The 26,894-nt window shown below is 36.9% G+C and overlaps 2 protein-coding genes and 1 long non-coding RNA gene across 4 annotated transcripts; 2 read left to right on the plus strand and 1 right to left on the minus strand.

The window, feature by feature from the left end:
- Positions 1 to 3,520: 3,520 nt before the first annotated feature.
- Positions 3,521 to 5,838, minus strand: LOC145604329 (calmodulin calcium-dependent NAD kinase-like). Its single transcript, XM_081660250.1, has 3 exons — positions 5,480 to 5,838; positions 4,889 to 5,033; positions 3,521 to 4,386 (listed from the first exon to the last, which is right to left on the minus strand). Exons 1-3 carry the CDS (start codon positions 5,836 to 5,838, stop codon positions 4,114 to 4,116), a joined length of 777 nt encoding a protein of 258 aa, XP_081516376.1. The 3' UTR covers positions 3,521 to 4,113.
- A 108-nt stretch (positions 5,839 to 5,946) lies between these two features.
- LOC145604337 (uncharacterized) lies at positions 5,947 to 8,855 on the plus strand. Its single transcript, XR_014104931.1, has 3 exons — positions 5,947 to 6,388; positions 6,884 to 7,097; positions 7,458 to 8,855. It is a non-coding gene; the product is annotated as an uncharacterized LOC145604337 (long non-coding RNA).
- Positions 8,856 to 11,735: 2,880 nt separating this feature from the next.
- On the plus strand, positions 11,736 to 26,814 carry LOC145591079 (uncharacterized). Of its 2 annotated transcripts, none has more exons than XM_081647469.1 (3): positions 11,736 to 14,223; positions 14,303 to 14,360; positions 25,853 to 26,814. In XM_081647469.1, exon 1 carries the CDS (start codon positions 11,804 to 11,806, stop codon positions 13,658 to 13,660), a length of 1,857 nt encoding a protein of 618 aa, XP_081503595.1. In that variant the 5' UTR covers positions 11,736 to 11,803; the 3' UTR covers positions 13,661 to 14,223; positions 14,303 to 14,360; positions 25,853 to 26,814. The 2 variants fall into 2 exon arrangements, with proteins under 2 accessions (XP_081503595.1, XP_081503602.1); XM_081647476.1 differs by lacking the exons at positions 14,303 to 14,360; positions 25,853 to 26,814 and adding exons at positions 14,420 to 14,497; positions 14,617 to 14,659.
- Positions 26,815 to 26,894: the final 80 nt, after the last annotated feature.

The raw sequence follows: 26,894 nt of genomic DNA on the forward strand, positions 1-26,894 counted from the left end.
TATGGGGATCAATGTATGGATTCTGTGTTGAAGTTAGTGGATAGAATTGAAGCCATTGAGTTATCACGATGAGGTTTTTATAGGGCACTGGATAGTTTGAGGAGGGTTATGGGGAGACTGTACTACTGAAGGACACATGCTCGTGGCAAGATGATTTATGTTAGTTGACCCCAAATCATTTTAGGAGTAAGGCTTTGTTGTTGTTGTATTGCAAGATGATTTATCTAGCATGTTGTCCTTCTGAAATACGGTATATGAAGTTAGCAAGTTGGTAACTTGGTATTGGTGTATCAGGTCACAGGGGGCTCTAATTTATTAGGGTTTGTCTTGTATTGAAAAATTAACTTAATTGGGGAAATGGATGTTAAACAACTTTTAAGCATGTAAAATGAATAATATCAAGTGACTGGTACATTGTGTTATGGTTTTACCCATCTAAATTATTCAAGGTATTGGAGAAATTTATGTCTCAGGATCTACTGGTATTGGTGATCTATGTATATAGATGTGTGAATTGGGTCTCCTTGAGTAAATATTTTTTTTTGCTTCTGGACCCAAATCTTTACAACTATAGCTTGCAAAGAAGCGTGATGGAAAATGGAATAGATTGTGCTTTTAATGAAGATTCGAGAGGGCTCATGATGTTCTTTATATATATATATATATATATATATATATATATATATATATATATATATATATATATATATTTTAGAATAAATGCGCGTAACATGAAGTTTCCATGTTTACTCTCTATGGTTGAACTTTCTATACATAATCCCCTGTTCTTTAACTAATTTATAATCTTTTAGAAATTGTATCGTAATCAAAATCAAAATATCTTAACCTGTTAAGATGTTAAATTGTTTGTGTTATACATTGGAAGAACTAGCTACATTGAGCAAACATTTAAATTATTTTAACAATGTGCATTTGTGTTTTTTTAATCATAGGAAAGTTAGAAAATGTGGAACAATGAGGCTTTGTTTTTGTGTGTTGTGCATTATGTTCTCTTATTCATTGTCAATGGAACAATGGCGGTATCTCATGGGGTACTTTTGTGGTCTGAGTTTTTGAGTATTATAGTATGTCATTTACCCTGAAGGTTTGCATTCTGTTGATTGATATTAGATTGAGGCTTCTTGTAATTTGCAATTATTGGAAATGTTCACCCGTCACTGATTCACTTTCCTTATTTTTTGATGCCTTCTAATAGTCTATCTAGCTTATCTACTTTCCTCCCTGGGAATTGTTATTTTTAGCGGAAGTAGTTGTCCTTAATACCACAGTGATGTTTATTGAGCTTGATTGTGGTTCTTCAGCCCTTAACTAGGTTTAAAGAGAGGAAGATCAATGGTAGGAATGGATTCCGTGTCGAAGTTATTGAATAGAGTAGAAGCCATTGAGTACACAATGAGGGTTTTTAGGGCTCTGGACAGTTTGCGGAGAGCTATGAGGAGACTTTTTTTTATGTAAAGATGATTTATCTGGCATGTTGCCTTTTTGAAAGACGGAGTATGAATTTAACAAGTTGGTATTGGTGCCTCAATATGTTTTACCATTTTTGTTGAGAGGTGCCATATCATATTATCAGTTTACCATGGGGGGCTCCAATTTATTAGGGTTTGTCTTGCATTGAGAAATTAACTTAATAGTTGGAAAATGTTTATAATTCTTGAAGCATGAAAAATAGTGACTGTGTTATGTTGTGTTATGGCTTTACTCATCTATTCTCAAGGTTTTGGAGAAATTTATATTTCAGGATGGTTTACTTGTATCGGTGATCTATGTATGTGGATGCATGAGTTGCTACTCCTTGAGTTGGATTTTTTCCCTCTGGACCCAGATCTTTACAACTTGCAAAGAAGAGTAATGGGAATATAGAATAGATTGTGCTTGTAATGGAGACTGAAGAGGACTTATGATGTTCCTGTAGCTTCTTTCCATTGCATAATCTTAAATGAACTGCTGCATTAATGTTTAGATATTTTATTTTTCCATTTCTGTTTGTACTTTTAGAATAAATGAGCGTAACCTGAAGTTTCCATGTTTAATCTCGATGGTTGAACTTTCTATACATAATCCCCAGTTTTTCAACTAGTTTAAACTGTTTTTATTCTTCTCCTTTGGATCATAGTGTTATAACCAAACATTGGGCTGGCTTTAGGATGAATGGAGCAGGTAAACATAAAGATTGATAATTTGTGGAGGAAAATTATGTGAGAAAAAGGGTGACTGTCGACCTGTCCTCTGGGGGAGGGGGTATAAATATCATAGTAGAGTTAATCTGATGTGCACTTGCCTATTCTCACTTTGGATTTGTACTGGGTGGCTGAGATGTCCTAAGATAATGAGCAGAATAGGAGCTCTGGACTCTGGAATACTTGCATAGTGGCATTATGCCTTCTTGTCTTTACAACTGAAGGGAGATTGACTTTGTTATTGTTGATCTGGTTAATAAGCTTATTTTTTCTCTTTCTCAGCAGTATTTGCAACATACACTTGCCAAACTCACAGTATATTGTAGTGATGACTTGAATGCCAAAGAGAAAACTTGCATTATGACTTTGTCTTGAATGGCGTAAAACAGAGACATATGTGTAGTTACTTTCCTGTCTATTTTTTTTGTTAAGAGCATCTGCATCCTTTTGTTGAATTTCCTCGTGTCAGCTATAATAGGGTGTTGATTTGATCATTTCAAGAGCTCTTTTGGTCCTTCTTAGAGTTCAGGTTTGGTTCACTCTTGGCATCCTGTACATTGTATTCTGCCATCTTTGTAGAAGTATTGTGCTCTGTCAGTCAGCACTTGACTGTTTTGTGATTGTTACTTGTCTGATCTGCATACTTGCATAGTTGCATTATCCTCTATTATGCGTAATCTCTATCTCTTTATTGTTTAGTACCTGCTTGTTACATTTGTTGTAATGTTCTTGGCATTTTTTCACCAATGTCAGTTTTATATGATCTTCATCTGCTGTTTTTTCTTTCATGTGTAAGATCTTAGTTTCTTCTTTCCTAATGCTCTGTATTAGGAAATTATTAAAGCAAAATATTCGAAGGGAAGATATGTATGCTTGTCATATCCTCTAATCTTTTGAAGGTTCAACGCATGAAGGGATTGATATATCTATTGATGTCAAGAATTCCCTGTGGAATCATGTCAAGTTTATAGTTACTTTTGAAAAGAAAAAGGCTGAAAAAAGAGGAAGCTCATTAAACAAAGCACCGTGTTTCAAAATTTCAATTTTTATAATACTGTCTCCTAATATTATTTGTGATTCATGGTTCATGAAAAATAAAATCATGGTTTATTGTCTGTTCGCTTGAGAGCTGTAGTATGTGTGCTTTCTATCAGTTTCTGTGTGCCTGTGTGGATGATGAGTTTGAAAATTTGAAGTTTCTTAGGGTACTTTTCATAAGAAACTTGGTTCTAGCGATTATTGGATTTCATTGCAAGACTTGCAACCCTCATTCTCATTGACTCCTTTAGTACATTTGCTTGGTGTTGGAGCTATGTAAATTGGTTTGCCATGATTGCTTATTTACCATAATTTAGGATACTTTTATACCCAGTATTAGACAACTGTTACAAATTGGCTTCTCAAAAGCATTCTAATTTCTGACTATATATTAAATTTAGAAGACAATTTAAGATTTTTTTGGGCATATCCTGCCTGGATTTTAGATGTAATGAAGCCGCGATGTATAACTTGAATGCATTGGGCAAAGGAAAATGTTGTCTTTTGAGGTAAGCTATATGAACATTGAGTGGTATTGGTAATTGCTGAAATTCATAGAGAATTAAAGACCAAAATATGTAAGTGTTGGCACTAGGACGTGAGTGTCGTTGGTTGCTTGGTGGTCAGTGTGATGCAACGTAATTAAATTGCATTGTAAACAGCATACTGCTACTTGTGCTTTATTGATCTGTGTACTTCCCCAAATGATGCTGCAGCTGTATCATCTATATTGTTGTTAACAGGTAGATGTGCTTGGATCTACATACAGACGTTTGACTCTGTTTTTCCAGAAGAATTCAGAATTGCAGAACAAGAAGCTCGAGATGGTGGAAGACTTCAGCTTGCATCCTTTTGGAATCCAGACATCCAGCTCTCATAAATTCCGGAAGCTGCTCCTGTTATTTTTGGTATCTATCAACCCTTCAACTCTTTGGATTGAATATTTCAGTTCCTGTTGCACATTTAACCTTGAAGGTGATGATACTATGTCTTTCCAAATAGAGCCATCTTGACATGCTGGGTTTGGGTCCTTGTAAAGCTCATAAATGTTGTCTGCTTCCTCGTTCAACTCTGAAATTATCTTTAGGCACTTGAATTCCTCTGGATCAACAAGTAGGGTTTTGTCTCTGTCCTTCCATCCTATCAACTTTATACAATAATGGTCTTTAGTACAATAGTTTTATAAAATGCCACGCAAGAAACAGTTTAATATTCTGGCTGGCTGCGTGCAGGCTTGACGTGGGTGGTGTGGGTGAAATCGTTTTGAGCATGTGTGATTTTTGATTTCTGATTTTGTCCAGATCATGCACACACAATAAGATTGAATAGAAAATTGAATATTTCCTTCAGATGCGGGAATGATCTTATGCCTAATGTAACCATGGCTGTTTCGCTCTATGAATGATCTTAATTTGTAATTAGTGCATGTGCAGATACAGTCAGCCAGACAATAGAAAATAACACAGATATATATTTTTGGGCTGAGCAGATATAATCCTGATCTGTGTTGTGCCTTATTTACCAATTTTGAATGGTGATCTAATTTGTTTAGATGAATTTTGTTGGGGATGCTTTTGGTTATTTGTAATAATGACAACAGTAATGTTAACTAAACCATAGAAAGAGAGTGGGAAGGTGAGAAAAAATACCTTAGGTGGACCCTCCAAAGCATTTGTGCAATATAATCTGGCCTGGTCTACTAGTTGGCAATATGCTGGAAATGCTGTTGCAAATCTTTTGTGAGACTTTAGTTGTGAACTTACCCTCACACCTCTCCCACATAAGATAGCCCTCCTGCATGTAAAATGAGAAATTAATCATTAGTTCTACATTTGAACATTTATTTTGTCAGTATCCTGCCTATAATATATTAATATGGTATGAAGATCCTAATATGTCTGTTAAGAGAAATCTTGTAGGGATGAATGTTGAACTGTAAAAGTCATTCACATGCATATTTTCAGTTTTGTAAATTTTTTCTAAAATGTAGTCTCATATTTGACTGGTTTAATGCAGGTCTTTATGAGCTGTACTCCCTTTCTCACCTTTGTTTCCAGTGGTTTGTAATGTACTTAATATGACTAGGTATCATGCCTGCCATTATGCACAATATACAAGTACATCCTTTGCAACTCAGTTTTGTAGAAGGAATGGTGTTATATGAGTTGATGGTAGGAGTTCCATATATGAGCCTATGATTGATGGTAGCAGATTTATAGAACATTGCAGTATATGCTTACCTTATGCCTCTAATTACTGCTAAATAGGCATCACAAACAACACCAACCAACTCTATTCGGTATGGCCTTCTTTTTTTAATGGATGAGTGTTCTTCCTCTTCATCTTCTACTTGTTCCCAGTAGTTTTCTGTCACAGTTCCATCTTTAGCCACATGGTATCCAGGTCCCATACGATATCGTTTACGGTGGACATTCCTGGCCATAGTAATTGTCTGCACTACAAAGGGAAGCCAAGATAGGGTGCCATCCATGATAACATCCCGACCTTCATTCAGTGCTGTCACAAGTACTGAAGCTGCAGCGTCTGCAGATGATTGGTGAACCTGTTTGAAATAAAATCTTATGACCCAAACAATCATGATATGTCACATACTGTACACAAGAATAAGGAAATAGTGAAGATATGGTGCTGGCCTAGTAACTTAGGAAGTGCATATGCAATTTGATCTTTCTATGTTTTATCCTGCAAGATATAGACATGATACGTAAAATCTCAAGTTGTGATTCAATAGCTTCATAATATTAGATTTTTTAGGAATTATGTGTATTGTTATTTAAATCACAAGTTATTGTTATCTCTAGGCACTTCTGTTCAAATAGGTTCTGGAAGATGCACCTTACCCCTGCAAATCCTGCAATATGCACTGAGGTTTTTCTAACCGATTGTATTAGTTTTTAGAATGGTGATAGCTATTGATATTAATTGGTCTATATGCAATTGAGGCAAGATCATGTCTGGAGAAGAGAAAACAATTACCAGCTCTGCTGTGTGGACTGCGTCGTGATGTCCCCGTGAACTAAGGGCTCTATAAAATAAGTCTGTTTCTTTGAAAGCATCTGCTTCTATGACCACTGCCTGCCCTGATGCTTCTTGCCAAAATGGCCTGCATGGATGATCGAGATCATGAGGTTAGTTTTCAGAGGTTCCAGTACTTAGTTTTGCAGCTGAACTTTTATATTTGTAGCACTCAATGTCTAAGCATGACCAAATTGCATTAAGATTCTCGTTTCAATTGAAACATTATTGTTGATAGAGATTAAGAGTCATACGAGATCATATATATCGGTTATTATTTTAGTGAGCTGCAATAAACAGTAATTTTCCTCAACTTGACTCATTGGGCTAAGATCGTGTAGCAGCAAGCAGATTCAGGTATTGTCAACCCCTAAAATGTCAGCAGGGAACAATTTCTTTTGACCGTTAAACATATATTGGGAGTTAAGCAATGAAGTAGAGCCCTTGTGGCCCTGTCTTTTGTAAATTAGTAATTTGTATCAGGGGAGTAACCTGAAAATTTTCCTTTTGCAGAGACATCTGTTTTGATTGATTTCATCAAAGAATTATTTATTGTTATTCTATGATTCCCTTGTTGTTTAAATCATCTTTCTCAATATATTTTGCAGGTTTCATGCATAATAAAAGAGATGTATTCCTTACTCAATGAGGATGTCTTTAAGCACTGTACTTTTCCCAGCTCCCATTCCACCACCCATAAAGAGGAGAACTGGACTTCTATCTTTGAAAGCTACCGGTGCCATCACATCTGTGCATTCAGACTCATCGATCTCGGGTTTTGGCTGAGCGAGTCCAATTGCTTTCATTTCTTGTACCAATGTGGTAAATACTCTAGCTACCTTCAAGTCTTTGGTCACCTTCTCTATTATCTTCTCCCTAAACTCATCACATAGCATGAGAAAATGAATATTGGTTTCCCTTTTAGTGTCGCATTTCTCATATTGTATCATGTAAAAGTATTTAATTCATTGTAAGAAACCATATTGTTCGTTTCTCATGTTTTATACAATGCAAGAGTTTTTCTCTGACTTACCTTGAGGCAGCTAGCAAAATATTCTTGAGCTTCTTTTTCGGTTCTGGTTCTGGCCCTTGCATCACCTGAAATTTATACCAGCCTAGAATAAGATTCTGTCATGTAATATGGTACAAAAACTGCTACAAACTTATGGCTTTTTTTTGCAGGGCCTTAGGCAAAAGTTTCAATTACCCATTACTTTTCAGCATGATAAATTTTTGGGGTGCTAATTAGATTGCATGCCGGGTCTTTGATGGATTACCTGTTTGAGGGAAGTTTCTGCAAAACTCCAATGAAAGGCGAAATAACTGAGAATGCATCGTTCAAATTCCTCGACTAGCTTGATAAAGAGTGAATCACAATCTGGATCACGGGCGAAAAAGGAGTAGACGGTATCCTCCCAACCTTCTCTCTTTTGAATATAATCAGATGCCAATCTGTTGAGCTGTGGACAAAGCCGTCTGTCAGGGAATCCTAACTGCCTTGCTGCCCATATTGATCACAAGAGACATTCATGATTATATTATGAGTCATATTATGTAATGTCCCAAATTTTATATCAGGAGATCATAAGATGTATGTTAGCTTGTAATTGATCTATAAACATGTATCAGGTAGAATTAGATATAATTACCTACATAATGGGAAAATCGCTCGAGCTTTGCCACCCTCTTGGAGCTATCAAACTTGATCCTAGGGACAAGTTTTTGGTTTTTAAGGTTGCGTTGATGATATAATGCAGCAGCTGCAGCAATTATTAATCCAACAGTAGACGCGATAAGCATTGCATAGCCATCTGAGGAGTTGTGACATTTAGAATTGTCAGAATCAGATTGAGAGGAAAGGATATCATCAAGGTAAGTAGTTATGAAGGTTGATGTTTCCATTGTAGAAAAGATGATGCATTGCCAAAATTAGTAGAAATAGGAAGCAAAACTATATTTATTGATGGATTATGTTATTGAAAAGATCTTACCTTGCTGCATTTCTCTGAATGATTGGGCTGAGGAGAGAGAAAATTCATAATCTGTGTTGAGATGGCAGATAAGGGGGGTGATTAGTGGAAGAGATCACTCTTTGCCATGCAAATCGTTGTGATTTGTATTGGCTATGAATTTAATTCTTGTAATTTTGACAAGTGGGTTGTGTTTGTTAGGGAAAAATTTATTTCTTTTCTCTTCTATTATTTTTTTTCCTCAAATTAAATTCTTTCAAATTTTAACTTTTTTATTTATTTATCACGAGTAATTTATTATTTTACTCCGTATTATTTCAAGATTTTACTACTTTGTTAATTTCTAATTTTAAGATGAGCATTAAATTCTTTAAAAACTAACTGGTTTATTTATTTACAGTAAATTTATGATATATTATCTCAAGATTTAACTTATCTATTAATTTCTAAATTTAAGACAAGCATTTACTTTTTTGCGATTAATTATTTTGACAACAAAAATGAATTTATCGTAGTAGTCAAAAGTCAAAACTCCCAATATTTTGTACGGTTTTGCTGTTTAATAGGAGTTAAATTATTTGAGCAAGTCATTCACATTAGATGATATGGAGCAAAAAAAAAAACCTTTATTTGCATTAAGTATTTTAAATTGCTCCATGTAATTGGATGCTAAGCGCCTAAGAGCACTCTCATTCGTGGGCAAAAAAATGCCCATGAGGAGAATTTAATGGTAAAAATGCTAAAAATGTTATCCCACTCATGAGCAAAAAAAAAATATGCCCATGAGGAGATTATCAAATGCCAATAGGAATGGCAAAAATAAATTGCTACAGTACCTATGGGCCCATGAGTGTTTGTGAGAGAAAATATATGAGAGATGGTGGTGTGGTTTTTTTTTTTGTTTAGCCCATGAGTGTGGGAAGAGTTCTTAAATAAAATGCCCATAAGAAAAAATAGAAAAGAGGATTGAGAAAGTGAGTAGAGAGAGAGTGACATTTTTATTTTTTGCCCATGAGTGAGAGTGGTCTAAGAGCACTCTCACTCATGGGCATATTTTTGCCCATGAGGAGAATTATGTGAAAAAAATGAGTATTATAGCTCCACACTCATGGGCAATAAAAAATATGACCATGAGGAATTTGGCAAATGCCCATAGCTATGGCTAATGGAAAAGGCTACAGTGAAGGTGGGCCCCCATATTTAATTAAAAAAAAAACAAAACTTGAAAATGTAAAAAGGAGTCGTTGCATGGCTCACCTGACAGGACCGTCAGAGCGACCAATCATTTGCAGCCACGTGTCCCTGTCAGTCACCAAGGTTGACAACTTATGGTTAACATTCATAATTATATAAATAATTAGATGATGATGATAATGGGTAGGAGAGAGAAAGAGTAGGAGAGAGAGTGGTGTGGGGTTTTATTTTAGCCCATGAGTGTGTAAGAAGTTATAAAAATAAAATGCCCATGAGGAAAAGTGGGAAAGAGGAGTGAGAAAGTAGGTAGAGAGATAATGACATTTTTTTTTTCACCCATGAATGAAGCATAAGAAAACTCACCAATAGTTACACATTAAGACATTTGATTTAAAAGGGGTGGGATGATTTTAGATAGACATTACTAACATTTAAAACAATACTTGTATATACGAAGCACCTAAGAGCACTATCAGCAGAGATAAAAAAAAAATTCCCTCACCACTCTCTCTCTAACTTTCCCTCTCCTCCACATCAGATTTTTAAAGAAAGAATTTTTTCCATCCCACCAACAACAAACCAAAAAATTCCCTCACCACTCTCTTTCTTACTTTTCACTATACCCCACTATATTCTCTCTCTTACTTATTTTCAATTATTATAATAATTATTATTCATATACTTGATGATAATTAAATTGTGACTTTAATTAATTACGAACTAATTAAATAATAATGATTAGTGGAAGACATAAGTAATAAAACTAGAAATGCATTACATTAATAAAAAGTAAAATATGATTACGATACATGATGATTAAAGCGTCATTAGATTTTAAGGGTTATTGTCACCAAACTTTTCCCAAATGTGCTCTATCAAGTCATCTTTCAAGGATTGATGAGTTCGTCTATTGCGCATAGCATCCCTTATCTCCAAATATTTATTAATGTCGATAGGACGTCCTGTTTGAAACTGAAATGTCTCATCATTATTTGGAGTACCACTTGTACTAGCTTCACCTCCTAGACGTGACATTGGGCGATCTGTTTCGTAATATCTTCTTGTTACTTCAGCATTTTTATAAGTATCTCGTTCATCCTCTACTATCATGTTATGAATTATGATACAAGCCTTCATAATGTCAGCTGGCACATCTTCATCTTAAGCAAGAGCTGGTTGTCGTACAATTGCAAACCTCGCTTGTAGGACACCAAATGCACGTTCGATATCTTTACGTGCAGCAGCTTGTCGTTCAGCAAAAAGCTTATGCTTATGAGTTTGAGGATTGGTAAATCCTTGCACAAAAGTAGCCCAACTCGGATAAATACCATCAGCTAGGTAGTATATTTACTGTTAGAACAAAGCTCTTCCAAAAAATAATTTACTGTTAGATCAAGTTTTTTTTCCGTTGGTAATTTTAGTTTCTTTTTAAAAATAATTTACTGTATACAAAATAGCCGTTTTACACTAAAACGGTAATATATTTACTGTTAGAACAAAGCTCTTCCAAAAAATGACACGTGTAAGAAGATCAATGGCTGACAATTAAACTCACCACAACATTGTATTTTTACCGTTGAAATATTAATTAATGTTAACTTTATGGTGGGCCCCACACAAAATTAATAAAAAAAAAAAAGAAAAAAACACAAAAACCTGCGCCATGCCCCACCAAAAGTCAGCAACAATCAAGTTGAGAAAATTTTCTCCAAGAGAAAAAAATCTCATTTTTTCTAGATTTTTTTTGAGAAATTTTGTTGGTGGGATACTTTTTTTGGGGGAAAAAAAATTCTAGAGGAGAAAATTTTCTCTATTGCAAGTGCTCTAATAAGATCTAAGTTGCTTACATTTTTATTGATGTACATAAGGGCTTGCCCTAGAAAAAATAAAAACAATTTAAGGAGGAATAAAATGTGGCAAAACAACACTTACTGCATCATTATGCAAATACAATATAAATTAGGGTCTTTTTTGAGATACTCCTGGATTAACAAGCCAATTTGCAACTTTGTTTCCTTCTTTGTAAATGTGCTTCACTTCTACATTTTAGATTAGCGATAACTTTTAACAATTCGCAATGTGATATCATCTTGTGTATAAGTCAAACGGTTACCATTAATTTAAAACAGAGGAAAAACCAAATCGGGCCTCCGTTAGTCCGTTACATTGTGTCTTTTTTTTTTTTTTTTTTTTTATTTTTTTTTATGCGAACACTTCAAACCCGAAAAAAAAAAACATGTTCTAATTAAGAAAGTAATGAAATATGCTAATTGAGTTCACTAGTTCAACACTTCAACTTCCCTTGGCACTATCATTTCCTCTTTCGCTCGTTTGTGGGCATTGTGGCGCTGCTAACTGCTATTCATGGCTTTCATCATTCGAAGACGTTTTTCTGATGCACCATCAATGGCAGCTTCTGCAATAACGGGTAACAAGCTTTCATCTTTATTTCATGTAGATCCTTCCGAACTTACTCCCAGAAAAACTACTCTAAATTCAATGTCTCAATCTGAAGAAGGTACCCAATTGCTTCAATGGTTAAGTACTACTTGCAAATCAAGCAATATCACTATAGAAGAAGCAAAATCTTTATTTGATCATATGATTCATTTACACCCCACCCCACCAATTTCGTCTTTCAATTGTTTGTTGGGTGCTATGGTTAAAAGTAAGCAATTTCATCCTGTTATTTGCTATTATAAACGATTGAATTCAATTGGGTTGATTCCCAATTTTATATCCTTGAATACTGTGTTGAATTGTTATTGTAGTATGAAATGTACTAGTGCTGGGTTTTCGGTTCTAGGGTTGATTTTAAAGAAGGGTTTTAAGCCAAATGTGATGACATTAAACTTTTTGGTTAGAGGGTTGTGTTTGGAGGTCAAAATTGGTGAAGCTGCTGGTTTGTTTAGGAAGATGGTGCATTTGGGTTGTAAGCCAAATGTGGCTACTTGTGGGATTTTGATCAATGGGTTGTGTAGGACTGGGAATGCCAAAGCCGCGTTGCGGTTGCATCGAGAAATGGGGAATGGGAAACTTGGTTTTGGTTTTAAACCTAGTTTAGTGTCTTATACTGCTCTTATTGATGGTCTTTGTAAAGCAGGATTTGTCCATAAGGCGAAAACATTGTTCATGGAAATGAAATCCGAGGGTATTTCTCCCGATGTTGTGGCTTATAGTTCTTTGATTGATGGGTTTTGTCATTTTGGGACATGGAAAGAGGCAATAGGACTTTTTAACGAAATGTTGGACCAACGTATCCAGCCTAATGTGGTGACGTTCAATATGCTCATTAGTGTGCTTTGCAAAGTTGGCAAAGCAAAAGAAGCGAAAGGACTGTTGGAGAAAATGAAGGAGCTAGGTGTGCTTCCTGATGTGTTTACACATAACACACTTATAGATGGCCTCTGTTTACTTGGTAATGTTGATGGTGCAAGAGAAGTGTTTGACTTATTAGCAAGTAGTAGTGATGGTTGTGATGTAATTAGCTACAATACTTTGATGAATGGGTATTTTAGAAACCGGAACGCAGATGAAGCAATGAAGCTATATGAAGATATGGTTAGTAAAGGAATTAAGCCAACAATTGTAACAATGAATACCTTGCTAACTGGTCTTCTTAGAGGTGGAAGAGTTGAGGATTCTGGAAGAATATTTGGTGAGATAAGAGATCTTGGCCTCGCACCAAATTCAGTTACCTATACCATATATTTGGATGGGCTTTGCAAAAACGATTGCCTTCAAGAGGCATTGGAACTTTTTAATACTTTAGAAGCTCGTGGTTCTAAGCTGGAAGTCAAGACCTATAATTGCCTCATTGATGGGCTTTGTAAAGCGAAGAACTTTGAAGCTGCCAAAGAGCTGTTCTCTAGATTACCATCTGTCGGTTTGCAACCGACAACTGTAACCTATGGAGCCATGATCCATGGGTTATGCATGGAAAGCAAATTAGAAGAGGCTTACAGTTATTTTGGAGAAATGGAAGAGAAAGGTTGTGCCCCTAATGATTTTATATTCAATACCCTTATGCATGGATTTTGTAAGAAAAATGAGAGCAAGATGGTGGTGGAGCTTCTTCAAGAAATGAAGAAAAGAAAACTTTCACCAGATTTATTCACTGCTTCTATATTGGTAGATTTACTTTCTAAGAACGAAGATCATAAGAAGTTGCTCAATATGCTACCAACCTTTCCCATGCAAGCATCAGCAAAAAAGTCCTGATGATCTGACTAGGCTACAAAATTCTTTCTCTTCTTACTTCTTTGAAAGTGAGATTTGTCTACAGAGTAGCTGCTCTCTATGGCAGATTTGAGCCTACATTTAACAGATTGCCATGGCCCACCCACTCACAGACCCAGGAAGCTGATTCTTATTTCAGTAGTCTTGGTGACTTCAATTGTAATATGTACACACAGGCAGTCATTTTCTGGGACAATTTGAGCACATCTGGTAGGGTCATAGGGTGGTACTTGGTAGCACCTGTCTCCTTCGTAGTATGCCAGTTTATGTCCTACACGCTTTCAAGATGATACTAAGATTCCAGGACGAGCAGCACCACTAACAAGGTTGAGGATGCCCGTTGCTCTTACCTCTGTCAATTGTAGGCTAAATATAATCTCATTTGGATGCATATTAGTTCTTTGTAAAGCCATTGGTCCTATCTAGCAGTGAAAAAAAATGGAGGCAAAGTGACCGAGAACAATTGGAGGCTGCCTATTTTCTTGCCTGAGTTGGCGTTACATGATATCAAGCTGTGATGTAGATTATCGCTTGTCATTCTGTAGGTATGAAAGTTTTTGGCTTTCCTCACATGATTATCATGACTGTAAATGGATGTGGGCTTTACACTTCTATATGTACCAGAGACTTGCAATGTGGCCCATGAAAATCATGCTACGAGAACAACTGGTTGATCAAACTTGTAAGTTTACTGGTACTTTAAGCATAAATGAATCTCATTAATATTTTCATTTATGACAGATATTTATCAATCTTAGTAGACTCTCTGCACAATCAAACTGATTCAGACATTCCCTATGCATGTATTGCTCGGATCTTGTATGTTCATTTTAATTTTCTTGCAGTTATATCTTCTATATGAGTTGCATGGTCAGCCTTTTAATGCGGCATAAACTGTTTTTTTTTTTTTTTTTTTTTTTTTTTTTTTTGTGCTGCAGCTGTAGCAGCGAGTCTAAAGAGAGGAATGTGAGGAGTATGGTGATCAAAGTAGCATAGGTACGAACTCTAAGGTTCACAAAAAACAACTCTTACAAATATTGTTATGCAAAAAAAAAAAAAAAAAAAAAATTTAACTTATTGCTGATAGAAATTTACAGTGGCCCAAGTGGCCTCAGTGGGAACCACAATCCAGAAAATGTTTAATAGTGAATTGGTTTGCCTTTACCCTCATCCTTAGTTTACCTGGAAGAAGATGTTAGTATTAGAATGAAAAGTGTCTTTAATGGCCTCTTAAGAATTCTTTCAAACTAAATTAAAGCTTAACAATTGCTATAAGCTATACAATAGTGAATAGTGTGCATATAATGATATGAGATTGCATGTAAAGTCTAGGCTAGCCCTTTGGTAATGAGAGTGTAAAATATTGTTTGTTAGCTGAACTATTGTAAATATTTGTCATGTCACGCGTCATGTGAGGTGACAACGATTGTTTGGTTGTCACTGGCCTACCGTAACTAGAGTTGTCAATGGGTCAGGTTTGGGTCGGGTAAGAGTGGGTCGGGTCAACTCGGGTTGGGTCAATTTGGATTAATTCCAAAACCTATGCGGGTCGGGTTTGGGTTGGGTCATGCTTGAGTCGGGTCATACTTCTTATCGGGTTTGGGTCGGGTTGGGTGAACAATAGGTCGGGTTTAATTCGGGTTTTCACAGGTTAAAACGGGTTAGGGTAATTCTCGGGTTTGAGTCGGGTTCGGTTCAAGTCAATAATTTGCGGGTTAGAATCAGATCGGGTCATTCTCGAGTTTGAGTTGGGTTCGTTTCAAGTCAATAATTTGCGGATTATAATCGTGTCATTTTCAAGTCGAGTCATTCTCGGGTTCGAGTCGGGTTCGGTTCAAGTCAATAAATTGCGGGTTACAATCACTTTGGGTCATTTCCAAGCCGGGTCATTCTCGGATTCAAGTCGGATTATGTTCAAGTCAATAATTTGCAGGTTACAATCAGGTCGGGTCATTGCTAAGCTAGGTCATATTTGGGTTCAAGTAACTATAAATAGATAATTATTATTTTTACCAAGCTAATTATTTCCTTTGACAATAATATATATGACAATATACTAGGGAACCATAGTTTATAATTTAGGAAGATAATTATCTCCTTTGACCATACAACAAATATATACTATATTTAACTCTTAAATTTGAGGATGATGCTCTTTTCTTTTGGTGCCTGGACCGACTTGGTTTCCATAGATAAAATGCTTTGATCAACAATAATAATGTGGTCTAAATTGCATTTAAAGTGATTTGAAATCGGGTTAGGAACAATTTGGGTTGAATTTAGGTCGGGTCAATAACAAGTCATGTTAATATCGAGTCGGGTTAGTAACAGATCGGGTTGAATTTTTGGGTCGGGTAAGTAATAGGTCTGGTAAAATTCGGGTTGGGTCAATAACAAGTCGGGTTGAATTTGGGTCTGGTCAATAACAAGTCGGGTTGATTTCGGGTCGGGTTTTTAACAGGTTGGGTTAAATTCGGGTCGGGTTAGGAACAAGTCGGGTTGAATTAAGGTCGGGTTAGTAACAAGTCGGGTTAAATTCGGGTTTTGATGGGTTAAATTGGGTTAGGGTCAATTTCGGTTCAAGTCAGGTTCGGTGCAAGTTAATTAAATTGGCCGTTGTAAACCGATAAATCGGTGCAAGTTTAAAACCGGTAAATTGGCCGTTTAACAACAAATTGGATGGTTCTACACAACCAATTGGACTTCCGTAGGGTATTAAGGACCATGGTTAACATTTTGGCAATTTTTTTTCCGGGCAAAAAAAAGTAAAAAAAGTCCAAAACTGAAGGCTAATATCCACGTTTTTTTAGGATTTTGAAAGTTTCAGGCCCGGTGTCGAAAAGCTTTGAGATTTTAGGGAATACATCTCGGGGTCATATAATGACGTTTGGAACCATATATGATCATTATATGTTGTCATAAATGTTCGTTATAGGCTTGATTTAATGAAATCGGTGCAAGTTATAAACCGGTAAATAGGCCGTTCAAATTGGATGGTTGCACCCACCTAATTGGACTCCCGGAATGTAATAGGGACCATGGTAAACATTTCAGCAATTTCTATTTTCGGACTAAAAAAGTTAAAAAAAACTCCAAAATTAAAGGCTAATATACACGTTATTTGAAAAATTTTGGAAGTTTTGGGGCCCGGTGTCGAAAAGTCTTGAAATTTTAGGGGACACATCCATTGTGTAAAAAAGCTCAAGGCGCGCTGAGGCGATAAGGGATATGCAGCACCTTAGTGCGCCTCATTGAATTTTGCTTCAGGTGCGCCTAATCAAAATCGCCTCGCCCAGGCCAAAAAAAGCGCTTTCCCCCTATCGCCTTGCGCCTCAGCGCCTAGGCGCGCCTTTTCAAACACTGGACACATCTTGGGGTCATATAATGCCGTTTGGAACAACGTTACAAGGTTCGCGGTACGTTGCTGCGAATCGCGACCTGATTTGCTCGTACAGGAACACGGTACAGATGCGACTCAGTTCGCCGGTGGTCGCGACTCAAGTCGCCGGACTCTGCGACCCGATTTCGTAGCTTGGAACGTGTAAAAACTCGGCCGTGATTTTGCGAAGACTCCATTGTTAAGCTTGTTGTAGACTCCAAATTGAGAGAAAAGGGACAAGGCTACTAGGGTAAGTGGAGGGGGAGTTGGGTGGGACAGCTGTCCACATTTTGTGGTTTCTTTTATTTTCATCTTTTATTTATTTCTTGACTTTTTGACCCCACTAAAGAAAGTCACGTGATGATTTAGGGGATTTCAATTTTCTTTATCATTTTTTAAAATTCCACTACTTTTAATTTTCCATTTAAATTTAATTGTTACATTATTATACTAATATAAAAAATAATTGGATAGATGACAATTAATTTAGAATTTTAACTCTTTTTTTTTTTTGAAAAAGAGTAAACGTTATTTCACTTAAAAAGTACAGTATTAGATTTTTAAACACATCGTACCCATCGTACCGGATTCATACATGGTAACATACCACGTATCTGTTTCTGTTCCTCGTTTCGAATCGTACCTCGTACCTTGTAACGTTGGTTTGGAACCATATCTGATCATTATTTGTTGTCATAAATGTTCGTGGTAGGCTTTAGTTAATGAAATCGGTGCAAGTTGTAAACCGGTAGGTAAATTGGTCGTTTAAAGGAAAGTTGGATGGTTCCACCAACCCAATCGAACTCCCGGAGAATATTAGGGGCCATGGTAAACATTTTGGCAATTTTTATTTCTAGGCGAAAAAAGTCTAAAAATTCCAAAATTGAAGACTAATATCTACTTTTTTTTTAGAAATTTTGGGGCCCGGTGTCGAAAAGTCTTGAAATTTAAGGGGACACATATCGGGGTCATATAATGCCATTTGGAACCATATCTGATTATTATTTGTTGTCATAAATGTTCGTGGTGGGCTTGAGTTAATGAAATCGGTGCAAGTTGTAAACCGGCAAATTGGTCATTTAAAGGCAAATTGGATGGTTCCAGCCACCCAATGGGACTCCCGGACGATATTAGGGATCATGGTATACATTTCGGCAATTTTTATTTTCGGGCGAAAAAAAGTTTAAATTACAAAATTGAAGACTAATATCCACGTTTTTTGAGAAATTTTTGACGATTCGGGGCCTGGTGTCGAATGTCTTGAAATTATAGGGATACATCTCGAAGTCATATAATGCCGTTTGGAGCCATTTATGATCATTATATGTTGTCATAAATGTTCGTGGTAGGCTTGATTTGATGAAATCGGTGCAAGTTGTAAACCGGTAAATTGGCCGTTTAAAGGCAAATTGGGTAGTTCCACCCACCCAATTGGACTCCCGGAGGGTATAAGGGACCATGGTTAAAATTTTGGCAATATTTATTTCCGGGCAAAAAAAAGTCAAAAAAATCTGAAATTGAAGGCTTATATCCATGCTTTTTGAGAAATTTTGAAGGTTTCGGGGCACGGTGTCGAAAAGCTCTGAGATTTTAGGGAATACATCTTGGGGTCATATAATGACGTTTGGAACCATATATGATCATTTTATGTTGTCATAAATGTTCGCGGTAGGCTTTATTTAATGAAATCGGTGTAAGTTATAAACCGGTAAATAGGCCGTTTAAAAGCAAATTGGATGGTTGCACCCACCCAATTGGACTCTCGAAGGGTATTAGGCTAGGAAGCACGGGTACGGCAGTTTTAGGCCGTTTCCCGTACCGGAGACGGTTAGGGGACGGGTACGGTACGGGGACGACAAAACTACATCCCCAGGACGTTTCCAAAATTTTGGGTACGGCTGTAAATTTTGGGTACGGCCCGCGCTAAATCTGGGGGCGTTTCGGGTCCGGTTCAGCACATTTTAGACGTCCCCAAGAGCAAATTGAACATTCTGACTTTCAAAGCCCAAGCTCAGTTCAAAAAATAATAAAAAAAAGAAGGGCCCAAATAAAAAAAAAACCACTTACTCCTTGAATCTAAGGGAGCAGGGCTAGGGCACTCATTAGTCATTATAGTTTCTTTTTGAAACCTTAAGACTGAAGTAGCCGACCGCCCACCACTCAATCTGCTCGGCAGCGCCGCGGTGATCGGTAAGTTCTCTGATTTACATCCACAATAACCTTCGTTTCGCTTCAAGAAATTTCAATGAGTATGGAGATGATAACACGAAGATGTGGGATGTTGGTGGAGATGCATGTGATTCTATGGAGGATGTGGGATTTTTAGATTTTGCGGAACCCTCACTTGATGAGCCCGAGTTGGAAAACGAGTTGATTTTTGTAGAATGATCTGTTTTTTCACATGCTTTTGTCAAAAACTTTAATCTTGAATTTGTAATAATGACTTATGTATGAATTTAATTTCCTATATTTTTAGGTTTTTTTTTTTGCCGTATCCATGCCGTACTCGTTTTTTACATTTTTAATTTTGCCGTTTTCCGTCCCGGCACCCGTACCCGTTTTTTGTCCCCGTGCCCGTCTTAGTGCCTCTTTGGTATTGGGGACCATGGTAAACATTTTGACAATTATTATTTCCGGGCGAAAAAAGTCTAAAAATTCCAAAAATAAAGGCTAATATTTATGCTTTTTGAGAAATTTTGGAGGTTTCGGAGCCCGGTATCCAAAAGCCTGGAGATTTTAGGGAATAATCTTAGGGTCGTTTGGAACCATATATGATCATTATTTGTTGTCATAAATGTTCATGGTAGGCTTGAGTTAATGAAATTTGTGCAAGTTGTAACCTGGTAAATTGGTCGTTTAAAGGGAAAATTGGATGGTTCCACCATTGGACTCCCAGATGATATTAGGGACCATGGTAAACATTTCGGCAATTTTTATTTTCGAGCGAAAAAAAGTCTAAAAATTCCAAAATTGAAGACTAATATTCACGTTTTTTGAGAAATTTTGGAGATTTTGGGGCTCGGTGTCGAATAGTCTTGAAATTTTGGGGGAGATATCTCGGGGTCATATAATGCCGTTTGGAACCATATTTGGTCATTATTTGTTGTCATAAGTGTTCGTGGTAGGCTTGAGTTAATGAAATCGGTGCAAGTTGTAAACCGGTAAATTAGTCATTTAAAGGCAAATTGGATGGTTCTACCCACCCAATGGGAATCCCAGATGGTATTAGGGATCATGGTAAACATTTCGGCGATTTTAATTTCCGGGCAAAAAAAAGTAAAAAATTACAAAATAGAAGACTAATATCCACGTTTTTTGAGAAATTTTTGAGGATTCGGGGCCCGGTGTCGATGGTCTTGAAATTATAGGGGATACATCTCGAAATCATATAATGTCTTTTGGAGCCATTTATGATCATTATATGTTGTCATAAATGTTCGTGGTAGGCTTGATTTGATGAAATCGGTGCAAGTTGTAAACCTTTAAATTGGTCGTTTAAAGGCAAATTGGGTAATTCCACCCACCCAATTGGACTCCCGGAGGGTATAAGGGACTATAGTAAAAATTTCGGCAATTTTTATTTCTGGGCGAAAAAAAGTCAAAAAAATCTGAAATTGAAGGCTTATATCCATGCTTTTTGAGAAAATTTGAAGGTTTCGGGTCACGGTGTCGAAAAGCTTTGAGATTTTAGGGAATACATCTCGGGGTCATATAATGACGTTTGGAACCATATATGATAATTTTATGTTGTCATAATTGTTCGCGGTAGTCTTTATTTAATAAAATCGGTTCAAGTTATAAACCGGTAAATAGGCCATTTAAAAGCAAATTGGATGGTTGCACCCACCCAATTGGACTCCCGAATGGTATTAGGGACCATGGTAAACATTTCGGCAATTATTATTTCCGGGCGAAAAAAGTCTAAAAATTCCAAAAATAGAGGCTAATATTTATGTTTTTTGAGAAATTTTGGAGGTTTCGGGGCCCGGTATCCAAAAGCCTAGAGATTCCAGGGAATACATCTTATGGTCATATAATGTTGTTTCGAACCATATATGATCATTATTTGTTGTCATAAATGTTCGTGGTAGGCTTGAGTTAATGAAATCTGTGCAAGTTATAACTGGTAAATTGGTCGTTTAAAGGGAAATTGGATGGTTCCACCAACCCAATTGGAATCCCGGGTGATATTAGGGACCATGGTAAACATTTCGGCAATATTTATTTTCGGGCGAAAAATAGTCTAAAAATTCTAAAATTGAAGACTAATATCCATGTATTTTTGAGAAATATTGGAGATTTCGGGACCCGGAGTCGAATAGTCTTGAAATTTTAGGGGAGATATCTCGGGGTCATATAATGCCATTTGGAACCATATTTGATCATTATTTGTTCTCATAAGTGTTCGTGGTAGGCTTGAGTTAATGAAATTAGTGCAAGTTGTAAACCGGTAAATTGGTCATTTAAAGGTAAATTGGATGATTCCACCCACCCAATGGGACTCCCGGACGGTATTAGGGATCATGGTATACATTTCGGCAATTTTTATTTACGGGCGAAAAAAAGTCAAAAATTACAAAATAGAAGACTAATATCCATGCTTTTTGATAAATTTTTGACGATTTGGGGCCTGGTGTCGAAAGTCTTGAAATTATAGGGGATACATCTCGAAGTCATATAATGCCGTTTGGAGCCATTTATGATCATTATATGTTGTCATAAATGTTCGTGGTAGGCTTGATTTAATGAAATCGGTGCAAGTTGTAAATCTATAAATTGGTCGTTTAAAGGCAAATTTGATAGTTCAACCTACCCAATTGACTACCGGAGGGTATCGGGGACCATGGTTAAAATTTAGGCAGTTTTTATTTCCGGGCAAAAAAAAGTCAAAAAATTCCAAAATTAAAGGCTTATATCCACGCTTTTTGAGAAATTTTGGACGTTTCGTGGCACGGTGTCGAAAAGCGATGATATTTTAGGGAATACATCTCGGCATCATATAATGACGTTTGGTACCATATATGATAATTTTATGTTGTCATAAATGTTCGTGGTAGGCTTTTTTTAATGAAATCGTGGCAAGTTATAAACCGGTAAACAGGCCGTTTAAAGGCAAATTGGATGGTTGCAACCACTCAATTGGATTCCCGAAGGGTATAAGGGATCATGGTAAACATTTCGGCAATTATTATTTCTGGGCGAAAAAAGTCTAAAAATTCCAAAAATAAAGGCTAATATCTATGCTTTTTGAGAAATTTTGGAGGTTTCGGGGCCCAGTATCCAAAAGCCTAGAGATTGTAGGGAATACATCTTAGGGTCATATAATGTCATTTGGAACCATATATGATCATTATTTGTTGTCATAAATGTTCGTAGTAGGCTTGAGTTAATGAAATCTGTGCAAGTTGTAAACCGGTAAATTGGTCGTTTAAAGGGAAATTGGATGGTTCCACCAACTCAATTGGACTTCCGCGGGATATTAGGGACCATGGTAAACATTTCGGCAATTTTTATTTTCGGACGAAAAAAGTCTAAAAATTCCAAAATTGAAGGTTAATGCCCACGCTTTTTGAGAAATTTTGGAGGTTTTGGAGCCTGGTGTCGAAAAGTCTTGAGATTTTGTGGAATACATATGGGGTCATATAATGTCGTTTGGAACCATATATGATCATTATATGTTGTCACAGATCTTCGTGGTAAGCTTGAGTTAATGAAATCGGTGCAAGTTGTAAACCGGTAAATTGGTCGTTTAAAGGCAAATTGGATGGTTCCACCCAATCAATTGGACTCCCGGACGGTATTAGGGATCATGGTAAACATTTCGGCAGTTTTTATTTGTGGGTGAAAAAAAGTTAAAAAAATTCCAAAATTGAAGAATAATATCCACGCTTTTTGAGAAATTTTGGAGGTTTCAAGTAAAGCTGTCAATTCGATTAAAAGGGTCGGGTTTGGGTCGGTAAGAGTGAGTCTGGTCAATTCGGATTAATACCATAACCTATGCGGGTCGGATTTGGGTTGGGTCATGCTTTAGTCGGGTCACGTCAGGTCATACTTCTTATCGGGTTTGGGTCGGGTTAATAACAGGTCGGGTTACATTCGGGTAGGGTGAACAATAAGTCGGGTTTAATTCGGGTTTTCACGGGTTTAAACGGGTTAGGTTAATTCTCGGTTCGAGTCGGGTTTGGTTCAAGTCAATAATATGCGGGTTATAATCAGGTTGGGTCATTCTCGAATTTTGGTCGGGTTCGGTTCAAGTCAATAATTTGAGGGTTATAATTAGGTTGGGTCATTTTCAAGTCGGGTCATTCTCGGGTTCAAGTTGGGTTCGCTTCAAGTCAATAATTTACGGGTTATGATCAGGTTGGGTCATTTTCAAGTCGGGTTATTCTCAAATTCAAGTCGGGTTATGTTCAAGTCAATAATTTGCAGGTTACAATCAGGTCGGGTTATTTCCAAAGTGAGGTCATGTTTGGGTTCAACTAACTATAAATAGATAATTATTATTTTTATCAAGCTAATTATTTCCTTTGACTATAATATATATGACAATATACTAGGGAATTATAGTCTATAATTTAGAAAGATAATTATCTTCTTTGACCATACAACAAATGCATACTATATTTAACTCTTAAATTTGAGGATGATTCTCCTTTCTTTTGCCTTGGTCTCCCTAGAAAAAATGCTTTGATCAATAATAATAAGGTGGTCTAAATTGCATATAAGGTGATTTGAAATCGGGTCAGGAACGATTTGAGTTTATTTTAGGTCGGGTCAATAACAAGTCGTGTTGATTTCGAGTCGGGTTAGTAACAGATGGGGTTGAATTTTTGGGTCGTGTTAGTAACATGTCTGGTAAAATTCGGGTCGGGTTGAATTTGGGTTAGGTCAATAACAAGCCGGGATGATTTCAGGTCGGGTTTGTAACAGGTTGGGTTAAATTCGGGTCAGGTTAGGAACGGGTCGGGTTAAATTCAGGTCAGGCTAGTAACAAGTCGGTTTAAATTCGGGTTTTGACGGGTTAAAACGGGTTTGGGTCAATTTTGGTTCAAGTCGGGTTCGGTTCAGGTCAATAATTTATGGGTTACATTCAGTTCGCGTCATCTCCAGGTGAGTTCATATTCGGGTCTCACATACTCGGGCCAACTCGGGTCTAGGGTTGGTTTCCGGTCGGGTCAGATCGGGTTTGGGTCACCATTTTTAAGTGTTTAGATGGGTCGGTTAATAATCGGGTTTGAGTCGGTATTTCGGGTCGGGTCAACTTTTGACGGCTCTACCATAACCCTCCTTTATCTAGGCTTGGGACTGGCAGCGGGAAACCCACTGGCTGTCACTGTAAATAATACAGATTTAAAAGTCTGATTGATTGTAAGAACACTGAGATAGTATTCCTCATTTCTGTTGATTGATGTAATATAATGCTCTCTCTCGGAGCTTCTATTTAGCTGCAGTTCTCCAAAATTCAAAGTTTCTCAGGTGGCAATATGTTAACCTTTTTTTTTTTTTTTGGTTTGTTTGTTTGCTTGCAAGACCTTGTTTTACCAACTTAGAAAATCAGAATTTGCCTGCACAATGAATTGCTTCTGGACTGTCTGATGTCCATAATTCGCTCGATGTCTGGGGCTATTGAGGTTCTAGAAAGAAACAAAAAGGCCATGAAAATGTTTAAACTGATATTAAGTAACTGGAGAGGAGACCAACTAAGAGCCTAGAGGGTTCAAATAGCCTGAGGTGTCTTTAGTTCATGGTCACTTTCTCGAGCAGAGTCACTTTTGTTGCCAAATTGATAATATTGAAGCCTGTGTGATTCAACTAGAATTTGAGTGGTGTTAGATAAAGTAAAGGAATGTATTCTATCCTCTTATTAAAGCTGTTTGGTTATTTTTCTCTAATAATTGATTCCTCAAGCTCTGTTCTTTACTCCGCTGCCTTTGCATGACTCTGCTTCACATCCTTTTGCATGTCACCGACCATCCTCTCATCTGCTTAAAGTCATACTATCTCTAATAAAGATAATTACTGCTCCTTTCTCCTTGATATTATAATTGATGTATTGTCAACCATGGTTGCTGGGTCTGGGTGTGGGGAATTCATCAACTCTACGGCCAGATGTGGGTCATATGGTCTTTTAGTGGTGATGGACTCAACCCTTGATCAACTTGCTTGGTGTTGTGGGTATTGTCTATGATTCGTTGCAATTTGGTGTGATATTGTGTTCTCTCTTTTCCCTTTCCTCCCGAGGATTTAATCTTTTGTCTCATACTGATTTCTATTCATAATATTCTTGTGTGATAATCTAATTAAAGATTTCATGCTATTTTTTTTTATGTTGTTTTCTGAGGTGTAATCTAGAAATTGTGTAAATTGGCTGTGTTGGTCACATGAGAGAGTGGGAGTGATGCTATGGGGGGAGTGGATTTTGTGACCTGGGTTTGGAATGCATCATGCAATGGAGACATTGTGTTTTAAACCTTGAGAACAGAGTCTAAAATTGAAAGTTTGAACAAGCACTGAACAATAAAGTTTATCATCCAAACTTAATAATTAACTATTAAACAGCTTTTCAGAGTATTTGTAATTGATTTCAGAATATTTAGTGCAGTAATGTGCATGGGGCGATTCAATAAAGCCAAAACTTTTTATGAATTGCAATGGCCGGAAGAATTTTATACCGGATGCCATTTTCTTAGGCCTCAGTCCGTTGAATGACAAATGCATCAGTTTATAGATAAGCGGTTTTATTCAATTCGTATTCATAGATGCACAAAATGACCTTGTTTTCTTCTTTGATGCAGCAACTTCTTTTGAAAAAAACCAATAGAGAAGATCAGTTTGCTCTTAGCTGCACTGGGACAAAGGGGTAGCAAATTCCCTGATGTCTTTGAAGATCTGCATGCAAATGCTTACCAAAGATTTTTGGTTGTGTGAGGAGGGAGGTTTGCAGTTTGGCATATGCGGAAAATAACTTCTGGGTCGAGAAAGGCAGTGTTCCCACTGACTGGATATCTTTCAGCAATGTCTAGCGAGTGACCTTGTATGTTGTATCATAGGCATGCCTGGTGATTTATTTCGGAAATGGTGACATATATGGAAGATTCAGTGTGCTCAGGTTAAGGGTAAATTTTCCGTAATCAAATTTATACTGTAAATATGTAATAGATCTCCCAGACATGCTCAAGAACATGGACACTGGACAGCAGCAGTAGCATGGATAGCTGAATCTAGAGAACTTGATCATTTAAGAGAAGTGGAGAGAATCCATGCAAGCACTTCCAATCAAGCTGAAGGGATGGCTATGCTCAAAGCAATCAAGGGAATTCCAGAGAACTTTGGTAATATAATTATAAAGACGGATTCTCAGCAGGTTATTCAAGCTCTGCAGGACCGCAGTAAGGCGGAGGAGGAGCAGAAGCATCTCATCAAAGATATCAGAGAGGCTGTCAGCGCAAGAGATTTTGTTGTTTGTATAAAAGTGGATAGACAATCAGTCCAAGAGGCTCATGAATGCAGAAGATATGGGTAATTCGAGAGGACTACTGTCTTTCTTTGTAACCACTGCCTAAAAAAAAAAAAAAAAATCTGCTTGACACAATGACACTGGTGCAGAAACTGCGGAAGTATCATTGTTACAATGATGTAACATTATACTATAACATTCTCAATCTATAACTTTCCAAATTGTGCATTGAAAATCTTCTTGTATGCCTATATTATGCTGTTGCCTGGAAATTATTTTGACATTTATCTCATTTCAGCGGAATTGGTAACGAATATCTGACTGCTCTTTAACGTTATAACTAAAATTACAGCCACACCCCAGCACCGCGCTGGAAGCTG

Source organism: Chenopodium album, chromosome 2 (genome assembly GCF_948465745.1).
Source record: "Chenopodium album chromosome 2, dcCheAlbu1.1, whole genome shotgun sequence".
Taxonomy (NCBI): Eukaryota; Viridiplantae; Streptophyta; class Magnoliopsida; order Caryophyllales; family Amaranthaceae; genus Chenopodium; species Chenopodium album.

Excerpts from the sequence above, each read along its gene's own strand:
- LOC145591079 (XM_081647469.1), top strand. The coding sequence starts at position 11,804 with ATGGCTTTCATCATTCGAAGACGTTTTTCTGATGCACCATCAATGGCA.
- LOC145604329 (XM_081660250.1), bottom strand. The coding sequence starts at position 5,838 with ATGATTGTTTGGGTCATAAGATTTTATTTCAAACAGGTTCACCAATCA. Across the intron at positions 5,034-5,479 it reads GCAGTAATTAGAGGCATAAG|GAGGGCTATCTTATGTGGGA; the intron begins GTAAGCATATAC and ends TTTTACATGCAG. Across the intron at positions 4,387-4,888 it reads CTTTGGAGGGTCCACCTAAG|TTGATAGGATGGAAGGACAG; the intron begins GTATTTTTTCTC and ends TATTGTATAAAG.